At 50.7% G+C, this 15,810-nt stretch overlaps 1 protein-coding gene across 1 annotated transcript in view; it reads left to right on the forward strand.

Annotated features, from left to right (window-relative positions):
* Window positions 1-11,153, forward strand: part of PRKD2 (protein kinase D2) — a 37,564-nt gene extending 26,411 nt beyond the window's left edge. Inside the window, exons 15-18 of the mRNA XM_049621087.1 lie at window positions 803-901; window positions 4,893-5,160; window positions 8,629-8,714; window positions 9,032-11,153. Of these exons, the coding sequence (XP_049477044.1) occupies window positions 803-901; window positions 4,893-5,160; window positions 8,629-8,714; window positions 9,032-9,244 (666 nt within the window). The 3' untranslated portion in view covers window positions 9,245-11,153. The remainder of the gene's footprint in view (window positions 1-802; window positions 902-4,892; window positions 5,161-8,628; window positions 8,715-9,031) is intronic.
* Window positions 11,154-15,810: the final 4,657 nt, after the last annotated feature.

The raw sequence follows: 15,810 nt of genomic DNA on the forward strand, positions 1-15,810 counted from the left end.
GGGGGGGTGGACAGAGAGGGGGATATAAAATCTGAAGCAGGCTCCAGGCTCTGAGCTGTCTGCACAGAGCCTGACGCGGGGCTTGAACTCAACAACCCATGAGATCATGACCTGAGCCGAAGTCAGAGGCTCAACCAACAGAGCCACCCAGGCACCCCAATATTATGTGTATATATATTATATTATATTATATTATATTATATTATATTATATGTAATTATATATATTATATATATTATATAATATATTATATATAACATATTATATATATGATATATAATATATTATATATAATATATATAATATATCTATAGTGGATGAAAAATACTTTTAAAAAAATGGGGTCACATAATAGTACTTCCTTAAAGGCTGCTACTTTATTAATAGCATCCCCCCCCCCCCGACACCTTTTATAAGTAAACTCCAGGCCCAAAGGAAGGCTTGAGCTCATGACCTCAGAGATCACAAGTCATGTGCTCTACTGGCTGAGCCAGCCAGGAGCCTCATTAATAGTTCTTTTTTGTCAGGAGCTTATCACATGCCAGAGGATCTCAGGATCTTCCTAAACCCACTGCTCCGCTGAGCCTTTCTAGAATTATCCAACTCCTAGCTTGGATGTAATGGTTTTGGGGTTCTGAGATTCTCATGTGGAGCTCCAATGCCCCCTGCCCCCGGTCCTGGGGAGACATCTTCAGGGGTGCAGAGAGAGGCACGGATGGGGTTTGGAGGGCTGGCCGCTGAAGTCAGAATCTGAGGCAGGGACCTTTCTATCTTCCTTACTGGCCCCATCTCCTCCCCTCAGATCCTGGTGGCCTTGAGACACCTTCACTTCAAGAACATCGTCCACTGTGATTTGAAACCAGAAAACGTGTTGCTGGCATCCGCTGACCCATTTCCTCAGGTCAGTTACATCCCAGCTTGATTTGGGGAAGTCCAGCTAACACTGGAGGCTGGTGGGGGTTGTATGAATAGGCCAAGTGGACACAGAGACTCAAGATAACAGTGGCTTAAATAAAGTAGAGGATGTTTCTCACTCATGTAGCGTCCAGCATAAGCATTTTGAGGCTGAAACAGCAGTTTCTTAGTGTCAGGTATTCGGCTCCAGCTGTCTTCTTCTGGCCTCTCTTGTGATGTTGTTAGTCTTCAAGGGTCATGATGGTCCCTATCATGTGAAAAGATAATAGGGAGAAGGAGGAAAGAAACAGGGTGGAGGAAATGGACACACCCCCTTCCTTTTGGAGCCTTCTGGCATCCCATTGGCCAGGTCTTGATCATGTGGTCATGGCTGGCTGCAAGGGAGGCTGGGAAATGTAGTCTTTATTCTGCACGGCTCTGTGGCCAATTACATTCAAGATTTTTATTTTACTTTTATGTTTTACTTTATATTTGAGAGCGAGAGAGAAAGAGAGAGAGTTTGAGCAGGGGAGGGGCAGAGAGACAGATAGAATCCAAAGCAGGCTCCAGGCTCTGAGCTGTCAGCACAGAGCCCGAGGTGAGGCTCAAACTCACGTCGCGCGAGATCATGATCTGAGCCGAAGTCGGGCACTTAAACGACTGAGCCACCCAGGCACTGGTGACATTAACTTTAAAGATTTTATTTATTTATTTATTTATTTACTTACTTACTTACTTACTTACTTACTTATAGAGTGTGCAAGCAGGAGGTGGGGGACAGAGAGAGAGGGAGAGAGAGAACCCCAAGCAGGCTATCCACTGCCAGTGCAGAGCCCAACAGGAGCCTTGAACTCAGGAACCGTGAGATCGTGACCTGCGCTGAGATCAAGAGTCGGATGCTCGGGGCGCCTGGGTGGCGCAGTCGGCTAAGCGTCCGACTTCAGCCAGGTCACGATCTCGCGGTCCGTGAGTTCGAGCCCCGCGTCAGGCTCTGGGCTGATGGCTCGGAGCCTGGAGCCTGTTTCCGATTCTGTGTCTCCCTCTCTCTCTGCCCCTCCCCCGTTCATGCTCTGTCTCTCTCTGTGCCAAAAAAAAAAAAAAAACATTAAAAAAAAAAATAAAAAAAAAAAAAAAAAAAAAAGAGTCGGATGCTCACCCAACTGAGCTACCCAGGTGCCCCAAGTTATCTCTACTCCCCAAATGGGGCTTGAACCCACAACCCTGAGATCAAGAGTCACATGCTCCACTGACTGAGCCAGCCAGGCGCCCCTGGTGATCTTGACTTTAATAATACACTTTATCCCAGTATATTCAAATATTATCATTTCAATGTGTAATCAACATAAAAATTATTAATGAAATACTCTTTCTTTCCATACCAAGTTTCAAAATCTGGTGTGTGTTTAACACCTAGAGCACATCTCAATTCAGATACGAAATTTTTATCAGAGATATTTGATTTGGGAAAACAATAAATATTTGATTTTGCGCTTAGATTTCATAAAAGCGGTTGGAAAAGTAGATTGACCTATCCAAGTGGTTCCAAGCATATTTAAAAGCTGTCCAATAACTAAGTCTAGAATCTTTTCTTCTAATAGTAAAAGAGGATATTATTCTCTTATATTATTATAACATATTATAACATTATTATAACATATTATTCTCTATATTATTATAACATTTATTTTGGAAGGGTAAAAGATTTTGACTCCCAGTGGAAACAACTTACGTCAACCCCATAGTTTCCTTCTGCTTCCAGAAGTTCAGTGTTAGTGGCAGCCCGGGATGTAACACAGGATCAGTTTTTACACATAAAACTGAAGGAAATTTAGTGGAAATTAAATAAAAACTAGTTTGTCAATTGCACTTGCCATATCCAAGGGCTCGGTAGCCACAAGTAGCCAGTGGCCACCGTATGGGTCAGTGCAAGTCACAGAGAGAAGAACAAATGTTGATCATATTGTCACGATAATGTCATATCTGTAATGAGTTCTCTGACATGGTTCTGTGAGCTCACATAACTATGTAGCCCACTGGAGGGTCAGAGAAAAACTCTCTGAAGAAAGAGTAAGAGTCTATTTTTTTTTGGATGGACAAGTATTCCAGGCAGGGGGAACAGTCGGTGCAAAGGCCCTGTAGCAAGTTTTTTTTTTTTTTTTTAAACAGCTTTATCAAGATACAATTTACACATGATACAATTCACTGATTCAGATATACAATTTGGGGGTGGCTGGGTGGCTCAGTTGGTTAAGTGTCTGACTCTTTAAAGTAACTTTTTTTTTTAATTTTTTTTTAACGTTTATTTATTTTTGAGACAGAGAGAGACAGAGCATGAACGGGGGAGGGTCAGAGAAAGAGGGAGACACAGAATCTGAAACAGGCTCCAGGCTCTGAGCGGTCAGCACAGAGCCCGATGCGGGGCTCGAACTCACGGACCACGAGATCGTGACCTGAGCCGAAGTCGGATGCTTAACCGACTGAGCCACCCAGGCGCCCCAAGTGTCTGACTCTTGATTTCAGCTCAGGTCACGATCTCATGGTTCGTGAGTTTGAGCCCCACATCAGGCTCTGTGCTGACAGTGTGGAGCCTGCTTGAGATTCTCTCTCTCTCTCTCTCTCTCTCTCTCTCTCTCTCCCCCTCCCTCCCTCCCTCTCTCTGCCCCTCCCTCCTTCTCTCTCGCTCTCTGAAATAAACGTAAAAAAAAAAAAAAAAACCCAAAGTATACAATTCAGTGGGTTTTAGTGTATTCACAGAGTTGTGCAACCCATTTTAGAACATTTCATCACCCCCAAAACAGACCCCGTACCCCTTAGCCATCATCCCCCAATCCCACCACCCTTCATCCCAACCATGAATCTACTTTCTGTAGATTTGCCCATTCTGGGCGTTTTGCATAAACAGAATATCCAACGCTAGATAGGCCCTTTGTGTCTGGCTTCTCTCACTTAGATGTTTTCCGAGCTCATTTATATCGTCACATGGCTCGCTACTCCCAAGCAATATTCCATTGTAACATCTGCAGAAAAGGCTGGATCTTTGAAAAGGAAAAGGATCTTAGGACAGGGTGGCCTGGCTGTCACATCGAGTCAGTGGTTGGGCTGTGGCTGATTCCGAGGGCAGGCAACAGAGGCTTGGGGCTCCAAGGGTCTTGGACTCTGGAGAGCCATAGTGAGCCATAGAAAAGATTTTGAGCAGGGGAGGAACAATACATGAACAGAGATGGCAGCACAGAAAGGGTGCTGCCTATGAACTGATGGGAAGGAGGGCAGGACCTTGAATCCAGGTGTGGCTGGCTCCACAGCCTGTCCGTGACCCTAGACTGCCTCCACCATCAAGGGAAAGTTGGGCGAACACCTGTTGCTGTCTGCTGGCTTTGACGGTCAGCAGTTCACGTGCGGGTGTCCCATTGAATCCCCAGGGCAGCTGGAGAGGAAGCTGCTGTTAACATCCTCGATACACATGACATCGCTGGGGCTGGGACGAGTTGGGTCCTGCCCCCGAGATCTTGAAACTCACATTGAGCTAGACGCTGCTCCCAGCACTTTGCATGTATTTATTCTTTCAATCCATACAACCACCCTTTAAGGTGGGGATTTTTAGGATCCCCGTTGTGCAAAAGAGGAAACAGAGGCACGAGGTGGTTAAGAGACCTGCTCAGTGTGGCGGAAGCCTAGGAGCAGGTGGCATTTATTAGGCGCTCACGGCATACGGGGCATTTATTACCCTATGCGCGTTAGATGGATACACCACTCACGTGATCCTCATGGCGGCCCTTTGAGGTCGGCGGGTTTGATCCCCCTCCTCCTACAGATGAGGACACTGAAGCAGAGAGAGGAAGTCACTTGCCGAAGGTCACTTGACTAGTGGGAGGAGAGGCTTGGATCTGAACCAGCATTCAGTTTTGTCTGGAATGCCACGGAGGGGCGTGGTGGTGGGGACCCGGGGTGGGGCGCAGCCTTAACACTCCTTCAGACCCTCCACCCCACGCCCTCTGCAGGTGAAGCTGTGCGACTTCGGCTTCGCGCGCATCATCGGCGAGAAGTCGTTCCGGCGCTCGGTGGTGGGCACGCCTGCCTACCTGGCGCCCGAGGTGCTGCTCAACCAGGGCTACAACCGCTCCCTGGACATGTGGTCGGTGGGCGTGATCATGTACGTCAGCCTCAGTGGCACGTTCCCTTTCAACGAGGATGAGGACATCAAAGACCAGATCCAGAACGCCGCCTTCATGTACCCAGCCTGCCCCTGGAGCTGCATCTCCTCCGGAGGTGGGCGGAGGCGAGGGGCGGAGGGCGCGGAGGGGGCGGGGCCGGAGGGGGCGGGGCCGCAGAAGAGGTGGAGCCCTGAAACCACTATGGGGGTGGAGCCTAGCGACGGGTGGGGCCACGGGGAGGGCGGTCCTTTAAAAGGTGAGGCGCCCTGGACCTGGAACCCTGGGGCGGGGACTCAGGGGTTTGTGTGGAACCAGTCAGGCCTGGTTCCTAGTTCACAGGAAACGAAGTGTTCCAGAAGCAGGGGACAGACGGCGCCTTGGGGCCTGAGCGAGGTTTGGCTGGTCTAGGGCGGGACCAGGAGAGGGACCGCTGGACCTGAGGAAACCAAACAGCTGGGGTGGCCAGAAGAGGCAGATCCTTCCTCCCATGGCATTGGCTGGGGCCTGGAGGCTTTGGGGTTATGACCCCGGAAGGGTTAGCCTTGCAAAAGCAGTGGCTCCGGAGGGCAGCTCATTTGCTGGGTGCCGGGCAGACTTGGGCCTGGGGCCAAGGGGGCAGGTCCAGCGATGGAGGGGACTGGTTTAGGGGCGTGGCGAGAGGAGGGGCAGGGCCATGGAGGGTTTCTGAAGCCGTCCAGAAGGACCTGTCCTGGGACCAAAGTCACCTGAACCTAGAAGCGGGTGGGAATGGGGGGCGCATAGTGAGGGGAGCCAGGCCCGAGATGGACACTGGGATTCAGGGGCTTCGGCGTTGTGGCCGGGTAGTGACACTGGATCTTGTGACTTGGGCCCCAGGAGGCTTGTAACTTTGGGGCCCCAGCCAGGTGTGGGGACGCGCCTACCGCAGGGCTAAGATACTGGGGCACGTGAGGGGGCTGTAAGAACAAGGGGGCAGGTCCCGGAGCCGGGGGAGCTCAGGAAGACAGAGTATGCGAGGGGGGCTAAGAAGACAATCACTATTCAGAACAGTTTATGCAACAACTACCTGCTGAGTGCCTACTATGTGCCCAGCACTGACTGTCCTAGGCTCTGGGAATACTGGGATGAATAGGAGAGAAGGGATCACGTGAGGAGAAGGTTGCGAAGAGAAGGTTGTCGAGGAAGGAAGGGCCCTAGAGGGATGTGGCCTCATGGAGCAGGGAGGGCGGGGGGCGGGGAGGGGTGCTGTGGGGGTTAGTGCAGAAAAAGGTGGCAGTGGTGGGCCTGAGGCAGGTAAGCACGAAGTGATAAGAATGTGCATTCTCGAGCGCTAGAGTAATCCTGGGAGGTCCTCAGCGTGGTCTTTTGGGACCCACTCAGAAGTCTCAGTAAGAGGGAATCTGGTGTGGATGGCCGTGTGTGAGGGAGGCCGTGTGGGTAAGGCCTGTACTCAGAGGGGTTCACACAGTGAGGCCTTGTTCTTCAAGGCTTCTGATCAAGGAGACAGCCTTGGACGAGTGATGGCTTGTCTTGAATGCCTGACACTCGCCAATTCTCCTTTTCCTAAAAGACAGGCCGGTCTCTGGGCCTTCTGCAGGAAACCACTGGCTGACTGCCGTCGAATAAGTTTGTTTTATTTTCATTTTATTTTTGTGTGCCTGGCAAGTGATCTTTGGATTTTCGTTGACCAGGGTGATGTAATATTTTCATTTTCACCTTGAAAAATGAATTTTTAAAAAGGGAAGTGATGTGAAACCGAATGCTGTCGATTTTTGTTTACATACTCCCATGGCTCATTTTAAATATACAGAATGGGAGGGGGGCGCCTGGGTGGCTCAGCCAGTTGAGCCTCTGACTTTGGCTCAGGTCACGATCTCGCGGTTCGTGAGTTTGAACCCTGCAGTCGGGCTCTGTGCTGACAGCTCAGAGCCTGGGGCCTGCTTCGGATTCTGTGTCTTCCTCTCTCTCTGCTCCTCCCCCCTCTCAAAAATAAATATTAAATATACAGAAGGATCTATAGTGAAAATTCTCAGTCCTTTGTTATTCTTCCCAAAGACAATGGCTATTACAGGTCTTTTTGCAAGTCTGGGTGGCTCAGTCAGTTAAGCGTCGACTCTTGATTTGGGCTCAGGTCATGATCTCCTGGTTCGTGGGATCGAGCCCCTCATTGGGCTCTGTGCTGACAGCGTGGAGGCTGCTTGGGATTCTCTCTCTTCATCTCTCTGCCCCTCCCCTGCTCACACTCTCTTTCCCCCTCTCAAAATAAATACACAAACATTTTTAAAAAAGTTATAGGGGCACCTGGGTGGCGCAGTTGGTTAAGCGTCCAACTCTTGATTTTGGCTCAAGTCAGGATCTCACGGTTCGTGAGTTTGAGCCCTGAGTCAGGCCCCATGCTGAGAGTGCAGAGCCTGCTTGGGATCCTCTCTCTCTCCCTCTCTTACCTTGCCTCTCTCTCTCAAAATAGATAAATACAAACTTTTATTTTAAAAAAAGTTATAAAAAATAGTGCAAGAAAGTATGTGGATCTATATTCTTTTATTTCCCCCTTTTACACAGATGGCAGCTTACTGTTTTTCAATTTGCGTTGTCCACTTCACGGTATATCTTGGACAAATGGTTTGGCTTAAACAAAAATACATATTTGTAAAAATTTTGTTTCAATCCAAGTTAGTTAACATATAGTATAATAATGGTCTCAGGAGTAAAATTTAGTGATTCATCACTTACATAGAACACCCAGGGCTCATCCCAACAAGTGTCCACCTTAATGCCCATCGCCCATTTAGCCCACCGCCCCACCCTCTCCCCTCCAGCAGCCCTCAGTTTGTTCTCTGTACTTAGGAGTCTCTTATAATTTGCCTCTCTCTCTCTCTCTCTCTCTTTTTAATGTTTTATTTGAGAAAGAGAGACAGAGTGCGAGTGGGGGAAGGGCAGAGAGAGGGAGACACAGAATCGGAAGCAGGCTCCAGGCTCTGAGCCCTCAGCACAGAGCCCGACGCGGGGCTCGAACTCACAAGCCGGGGGAGATAGGACCTGAGCCAAAGCCGGATGCTTAACCGACGGAGCCACCCAGGCGCCCCCCTCCCTCTGTGTTTTTATCTTATTTTTCCTTCCCTTCCCCTCTGTTCATCTGTTTTGCTTCTTAAATTCCACATGTGAGTGAAATCATATATTTATCTTTCTCCAACTTATTTCACTTAGCATAATACAGTCTTCCACCCAGTTGTTGCAAATGACCAGATTTCATGCCATTGTATATGCTTAAAGAAGAATATTAAGCGAGGAGTAGTACAGGTGTTCCTGGATGCACCTCTGTATGACAAAGCTTACGAAGGTGACCTAGAAACGGGGAAACTGAGGGAGAGTCTTGGTGAAGAGATGTAGGAGCTAGTGTGTGTGCAACGTCGGAGGAGGGGTGGGCAAAATGGTAATTTAATGAGGAAACGGGTGGGTGAGCGAGTGGTGCAGGTGAGGCTTCAGAGCCACCGGGGCCATGCAGAGGGAAGGCCCCGGATGGTAGGCACGCGGGCTGGAGTGGCCTGTTGGAGGGGAGGGGCGGCCCCTCAGCGCGCAGGACTTGAACTGTCTCCTTCCCGTGCAGCCATTGACCTCATCAACAACCTGCTGCAGGTGAAGATGCGCAAGCGCTACAGCGTGGACAAATCTCTCAGTCACCCCTGGTTACAGGTGATGCAGGGGGCGGGGCTGAGAGGGAAGGGGGCGGGAGGTCCTATTGGCTGGGTTGGGGTAAGGGGAGGAACCAGATGGCTTATTGGCTGTGCGGGTGGTGAAGGATGCAGGTACTTTTTCCGTGGCTCGCGAACGTGGCTGAGGTTCCCATTGGCTGGGCTGTAGAAGGAGGTGGAGCTGAATTTCTATTGGCTGGGCGCGTTGTGAAGGGCGTGGCTTCACCTTCCCTGGTACCCGGCCGGTCCCCCGCGGGGTGGATAAGGTGCGGGCGCTGTGTGCTCTGTGCCTGCTAACCTTTGGTCTCCGGGGCCCAGGAGTACCAGACGTGGCTGGACCTCCGAGAGCTGGAGGGGAAGATGGGCGAGCGGTACATCACGCACGAGAGTGACGACGCGCGCTGGGAGCAGTTCGTGGCCGAGCACCCGCTGCCCGGGCCCGGCCTGCCCGCCGATGGGGACTTCGGTGGGGCCCTGCCGCCGCAGGACCACGAGATGCAGGGGCTGGCCGAGCGCATCAGCGTCCTCTGAGGCCCCGTGCCCCCCGCCCTGGCTGCCCCATGATGCTGTGCTCCCGTCCCCGGAGAGCTGCCCTCCCGCACCATCTCGTGGAACTGTTCCATCTAAGGAGAAGCGGCTTCCTGCCCAAACCGGATGGCGCACGCCCCGGGGGAGGAGCACGGCGGGTGTCCGTGGAGGGGTGTAGTTATTTGCAACGTGAACTCCCCAGCAATTAAAACGAACTCATTTCTGGCCCCATGGCCTGAGTCTCTGGCCACACCGCACTCTTGTATCATGAGTCTGTTGTTCACGGAGATGGAGTTCACCCGGAAAGAGGATATTTCCTAAAAGGGGGTGGGGTGGGGGAGGGATGGGAGAGGTGGCGGCGAGGGGGCTGGAAGCAGGAGGACTTTTGGAAGAAGGAGCCACAGGGATGGGAAACCTGGAGGGAGGACTGCCAGGAGGGAAGTCTGGAAGGGGGAAGGTACAGAGGGGAGCAGAAGGAGGATGGGGAAGCGGAAAGCAGGAAGAGTTCGAAAAGGAAGGAGTAAGCCCGGAGGGGAGGACGGATGCAGGAGCCCGACTGGAGGCTCGGAGGGTTTGGAGCAAAGTAGTCCCGTTTGATCCACTGTTTTGGTTGGGGACATTACTACTAATCACAACCACTGATGAGAACAATGCAGTTAGCGCAAGTCTGGTCCGGGGTAGAAACCTGATGCGCAATATTTAGTATTTTCTTTTAAATCGATGCGGTGACTTCTCTACGCACAGAATGTGTTCATTCACTGGGTCATCCATCTGTCACACTGTGGTGGGTGATGCTGGGGACACAGTGGTGACTGAGACCGCCCAGGCTCTGCCCTCAGGGGGTTCGCCATCCAGCGGAGAGAGAGACCCGTCCCAGGACAGTGAAGACCCAGAGTGGGTATGGCTGGGTGAGTCTCAAGCGAGCCTCGGGGTCGGGAAGGCCGGTCTTCTGAGCTAACTTCTCAAGCTTCATCCCGGTCCTGAGATTGTAGGCAGAGGGATCGCTCCACCTTTGACCCCTGCCCTCCAGCTCCTCATTGTCACCCAGACTATGTTTTTAATGTTTATTTATTTTTGAGAGAGAGAGAGAGAGAGAGAGAGAGAGCGCCAGTGGGAGAGGGGCAGAGAGCCAGGTGACAGAGGATCCGAAGCGACTCCACAGTGACAGCGTAGAGCCAAATGAGGGCTCGAACTCACAAACTGTGAGATCATGGCCTGAGCCGAAGTCAAAAATCAGACACTTAACCGACTGAGCCATCCAGGCTCAGTTTGTTTGTTGGTTGGTTGGTTTGTTTGTTTAATTTAAATTTTAGCTAGCATAGAGTGCGATATTGGTTTCAGGAGTAGAAATTCAGTGACTCATCCCTTACATAAAACACCCAGTGCTCAGCACAAATGCCCTCATTAGTACCCATCACCCATCTGGCCCATCTCCCACCCGCCTCCCTCTGTCAACTCGTGATTTGTTCTCCACAGCTAAGAGTCTCTTGTGGTTTGTTTCCCTCTCTTCTCTTCATCCATCAATGGACATTTGGACTCTTTCCATAGTGTGGCTACTGTTGATAATCCAGAGCAACGGCTCTTTGATTTGAAGAAGTTCATTGGGCACCTGGGTGGTTCAGTCAGTTAAGCGTCCGGCTTCAGCTCAGGTCATGATCTCGCAGTTCATAAGTTCGAGCCCCCACGTCGGGCTCCGTGCTGACAGCTCAGAGCCTGGAGCCTGCTTCGGATTCTGTGTCTCTCTCTTTCTCTCTCTGTCCCTCCCCCACTCGTACTCTGTCTCTTTCTCAAAAATAAATGAAACATTTAAAAAATTTAAAAAAAAAGCTCAGATGAGGGGGGCACCTGGGTGGCTCAGCTGGCTAAGTGCCTGACTCTTGATTTTGGCTCAGGTCATGATCTCATGGCTCGTAGGTTCGAGCCCCGCCGCAGGCTCCGTGCTGACAGCATGAAGTCTGCTTGGGATTCTCTCCTTCTGTCTCCACCCCTCCCCCACTCACACACCCTTTCTCTCAAAATAAATAGAAACTTAAAAAAAAAAAAGTTCAGACGAATCTCAATGAGGATCTCCAGATAAATGAGAATACCTTTGAGGCATAATTCGAGCTGATAATATTGGAGAGTGTCTCTTAGATTCCATCTCGAATGCTTCTCCCTCTAAAACTGACTGGTCCGGGGCGCCTGGGTGGCTCAGTCGGTTAAGCGGCCGACTTCGGCTCAGGTCACGATCTCGCAGTCTGTGAGTTCGAGCCCCGCATCGGGCTCTGTGCTGACAGCTCGGAGCCTGGAGCCTGTTTCGGATTCTGTGTCTCCCTCTCTCTGACCCTCCCCCGTTCATGCTCTGTCTCTCTCTGTCTCAAAAATAAATAAATGTTAAAAATTTTTTTTTAAATAAAAATAAAACTGATTGGTCCAAGGTCCAGGAGGGTAGACAACAGATAGACCAATCCATCCCCAATGACAGACCCACATTGGGAAATATACAGAATGCCTACTCAGGCCTGATCCTGGATAATCCCACTGCTTCGATCTTGGCCACTCGTTTTGTTAACACTTTGAGGCCAGAAATGAGAGAGACGATCAAAAACATGACGTGAGGGACGCCTGGCTGGCTCAGTCCAAAGAGCATCGAGAGCAATTCTTGATCTCAGGGTTGTGAGTTCAAGGCCCACGTTGGGCGTAGAGATTACTTAAATGAATAAAGAAATAAAAACTTAAAAAGAAACAAACAAACCCATAACATGAGCTGGAGAAATACCTTGTTTGCAGAATTCCAGGAGGTTAGTCCAACATCAACCATGAGGATGCCGGGGCACATCAAAGCAAAGCCACACAGTGTCACTTTAAGGCCCCACACCTTGAATTTGAAAAAAAAAAAAAAGCCCATTCTGTCAGGGCCATTGGATACTACCAACCCTGATCTTTTTTTTTTTTAATTTTTTTTTAACGTTTATTTATTTTTGAGACAGAGAGAGACAGAGCATGAGCAGGGGAGGGGCAGAGAGAGAGGGAGACACAGAATCGGAAGCAGGCTCCAGGCTCTGAGCCATCAGCCCAGAGCCTGACGCGGGGCTCGAACTCACGGACCGCGAGATCGTGACCTGAGCTGAAGTCGGCCGCTTAACCGACTGAGCCACCCAGGCGCCCCTACCAACCCTGATCTTGACAGAGGTGCTTGTAGGGACAATAAAGAAAAGGGACACCAAATTCGAGGCTTAAGATTTAGTCTCCCCAAGGATCCCCTTCTGAAAGGCTTTCTCCGTGTCCATAAACACCCCTCAAGCCTTTGGCATATGGCTGGGCCAAGACCTGTAGGCCATGAATAAAAGAGTCAAACCTGGGTCGCTGCGAGTTCCCAACCCGAACACTGTCTCTGCCTCTCTGTACCTTCCGGAACCACCCAGCTTACCTTACGAATGCCTCGTCTGTCCACACATTCTTTCATTTCCCTCTTCGTCCAGATTCTCCATCTTTTTCTTCTCACCCGGGAAAGTCCACAATGCACAGGGACAGGAGGGCCTCAAGAGGTCACGGAAACCCCCTCTTCCTTTCCGGGGACCCTGAATGCTCATTTGAGGGGTGTGGTTCCCCTTGCCATACCCACCCCCCCCCAATCCAATATGTGGATGATCCCCCCACTCGGCTCACTCACTGACACTCAACACGTACCCCCCGGAGACACGAGGGGTCTAGGGACGCATTGCCGCGACGTTAAGCCACAAGCACCCCATTGAGGACCCGACTTCCGCACCCGAAGGCTAACGGTAGCCACAGGAGGAAGTTATCCCATCGTTCGTGGCATCTCGACCCAAGACTAAAACGCAACTCCAGTGGTTTCTGAGGCTGCGATGGGTTGAAGTGTGTCCCCTCCCCCGACCCCAAAAAGATAGGTTGAAGTCTCACCCCCCCCAGTCCGTCAGCATGTAACCTGATTTGGAAATAGGATGGGTTGCAGGCAGATTGAGCCTTGTCTCACGTACCCCTCAAAGACTCCTTCTAACTCACCGCCTGGTTGTGACAGTAACCTCGCCCTATCCCTGGCATCGATGACTCAGGATGTCTGGGCTCCTTCGCATCCTGCCCCTTCATGGGACTCAGTCTCAGACCATAACAACCCTAACGGCAGGAACCACCTCCCCACTGCACTCACCCAGATTTTCCAGCTATCAAAACACTACCGACCCCGAGTCACCCGGGGGCGACTCGTAATTTCTCTTGGCAACAAGCGGCATCACCCCTCTTGTGACTCATTTCATGGCCCCCGTCCCGTCCCTACATCTTCTCCTTGGTGTCCCATCTTGAATCAGCATTTATTGGCTGAGCCCCTCAGCTGAATGAGGCAATTATTTCCATGAGTCTTGCATTGCCCCCCGTGAGGCGTGCCTTGTGTGTGAGGATTTTGCAGACTGGTACCTACCTGCCAGCCGGACTGGCTCCTGTTATCTTGCCAATCCTGTGAGTCCTTTTCAGAGTTTCGATCCCCCTTCAGTCTATTCATGTCTAACCTTTCACTCTTTCTTCTCTCCACCCCTCACCGAATTCCCCACAAACGTAGGAGACCAGCCACATCCTGCCAAGGCTGAAAGTCACCCTACAGACACAGGGTCTAGGATGACTGCGACCCCCTTTTTCATTAGCATCAGAGGAGCCAAGTGCTTAGCAGTAAGCCCCGAGGATTTAATATGGCCTCCACCCATGTGTGGGCAACTTTTGCACCCAGGCCCGGGGCTTCCGAGGGAGGGACTTGTATGTTACCGTGGGAAGTTTCTGCTGCATGTTCATTTCCAGGGACTCCTCGGACATCTCATCATCAATGGGAACATCAAGAGGCCAATGAGGTGGGGACGCCTGGGTGGCTCAGTTGGTTGAGCCTCTGACTCTTGATTTCAGCTCAACTCATGATCTCACGGTTCATGAGATCGAGCCCTGGGTCGGGCTCTACGTTGATAGTGCGGAGCCTGATTGGGATTCTCTCTCTCTCTCCCTCTCTCTCTCTGCCCCTCCTTTACCTACACGTGCATGCCCCCTGCTCTCTAGATAAACAGATTTAAAAAGGTGGAGGGGCAGGGGCGCCTGGGTGGCGCAGTCGGTTAAGCGTCCAACTTCAGCCAGGTCACGATCTCGCGGTCCGTGAGTTCGAGCCCCGCGTCAGGCTCTGGGCTGATGGCTCGGAGCCTGGAGCCTGTTTCCGATTCTGTGTCTCCCTCTCTCTCTGCCCCTCCCCCGTTCATGCTCTGTCTCTCTCTGTCCCAAAGGTAGGTGAAAAACGTTGAAAAAAAAAAATTTAAAAAGGTGGAGGGGCAATGAGGTTATCTGAAGAATTGTGACCGCTGTCCTGATTCCATCAACCAAGGATCTCTCTGTACCTCCTTCTTGCAACCCTGTCAACTGGCTGCCCTCGGGCCTCAACTCTTGGTTTTACTCCCTTATTCAACCATTAATAATTCTCTTTTTTTATTTATTTTCCTAGGAATACCCATCTTTGAATGCCCAGTGACCAAATCCTAAATCAGTTTCAGATCCAGCATTTTATGCAAGAAATGGTTCAACTGGCTTTGCACAAACAGCAGGGATGGAAAACCAATCCTGACATCACCCCAGACACTAACTACTGAGAAAATCTTGTTTGCGACTGAGCTCCCTAGATCCACCTATCATGAATCTCGGTCATCTCCCCACTGTTGGAAAATTAAGGCAGTTAAAGGACACTCTAGGTCTGTCTTAAACAAGAGGGGGATTGACTATAGTTTGTCTCTACTGAAGTCCAAGCTCATTGGGACTCACGAGATTATTTCGTACTTATTTATCAGACCCTTCTGTGGCTCTTTCTACATAGAAGGCTCTAGACAAATATCTCGCTCAATCCTCAGAACGACTCTATCTGGTAGATAATGTTATGACCCCCATCATACAGATGAGGAGACCGAGGCACAGATGTTAACCAAGTTTCTCAAAGTCACACAGCTAGAAAGGGGCAGGGCTGGGGCTCACACGCCTTTCGCCTCCCCCTAGTCTGGTTCCAGAGTCTTAGCTCTCAAGAGTACCACCGCCTCTCCAGCTTACGACCAGAATGCATTCTGGTGCAGGAGGGTCCCAGAAGAGGGAGGTTCTCATATGATCTTCTGGGCCCTGGCCTTTAGGGAGTCGAGGTCTGTCTGAGAAATGGGTATGAACACTGGAGCTAGATCTTGAAGGTTGTAGGGGGACACACTCGGCGTAGTGACACAGGCTGGCCGCCTGAGGGGGCGCCAGCCCGGCTCGCGGAGCCAGGGGAGCCAGAGGGAACCTTGGAAACGAAAGTCAGGCTCAGACTCTTAGGACCACAGAACGTCGAGAACAGAGCATCTTAGAATGCTGAGAACAAAGCCTCTTAGAACGTAGAACAAAGGCTCCTGGAATCGTAGAATGGTGAACGCAATATCCCATACGATCTGGGAGACAAAAGACGCTTAGATTCTGTTCTGGTCGAATTATAGGATCTTCCACCCAGGCTGGTCTTCTAATTCCAGAATTTGGGATGTCATCGATCTCAGACTCTTAGTTAGAAGTTAAGACTGTCTACATAATTT

Source organism: Panthera uncia (assembly GCF_023721935.1).
Source record: "Panthera uncia isolate 11264 chromosome E2 unlocalized genomic scaffold, Puncia_PCG_1.0 HiC_scaffold_19, whole genome shotgun sequence".
NCBI lineage: Eukaryota > Metazoa > Chordata > Mammalia > Carnivora > Felidae > Panthera > Panthera uncia.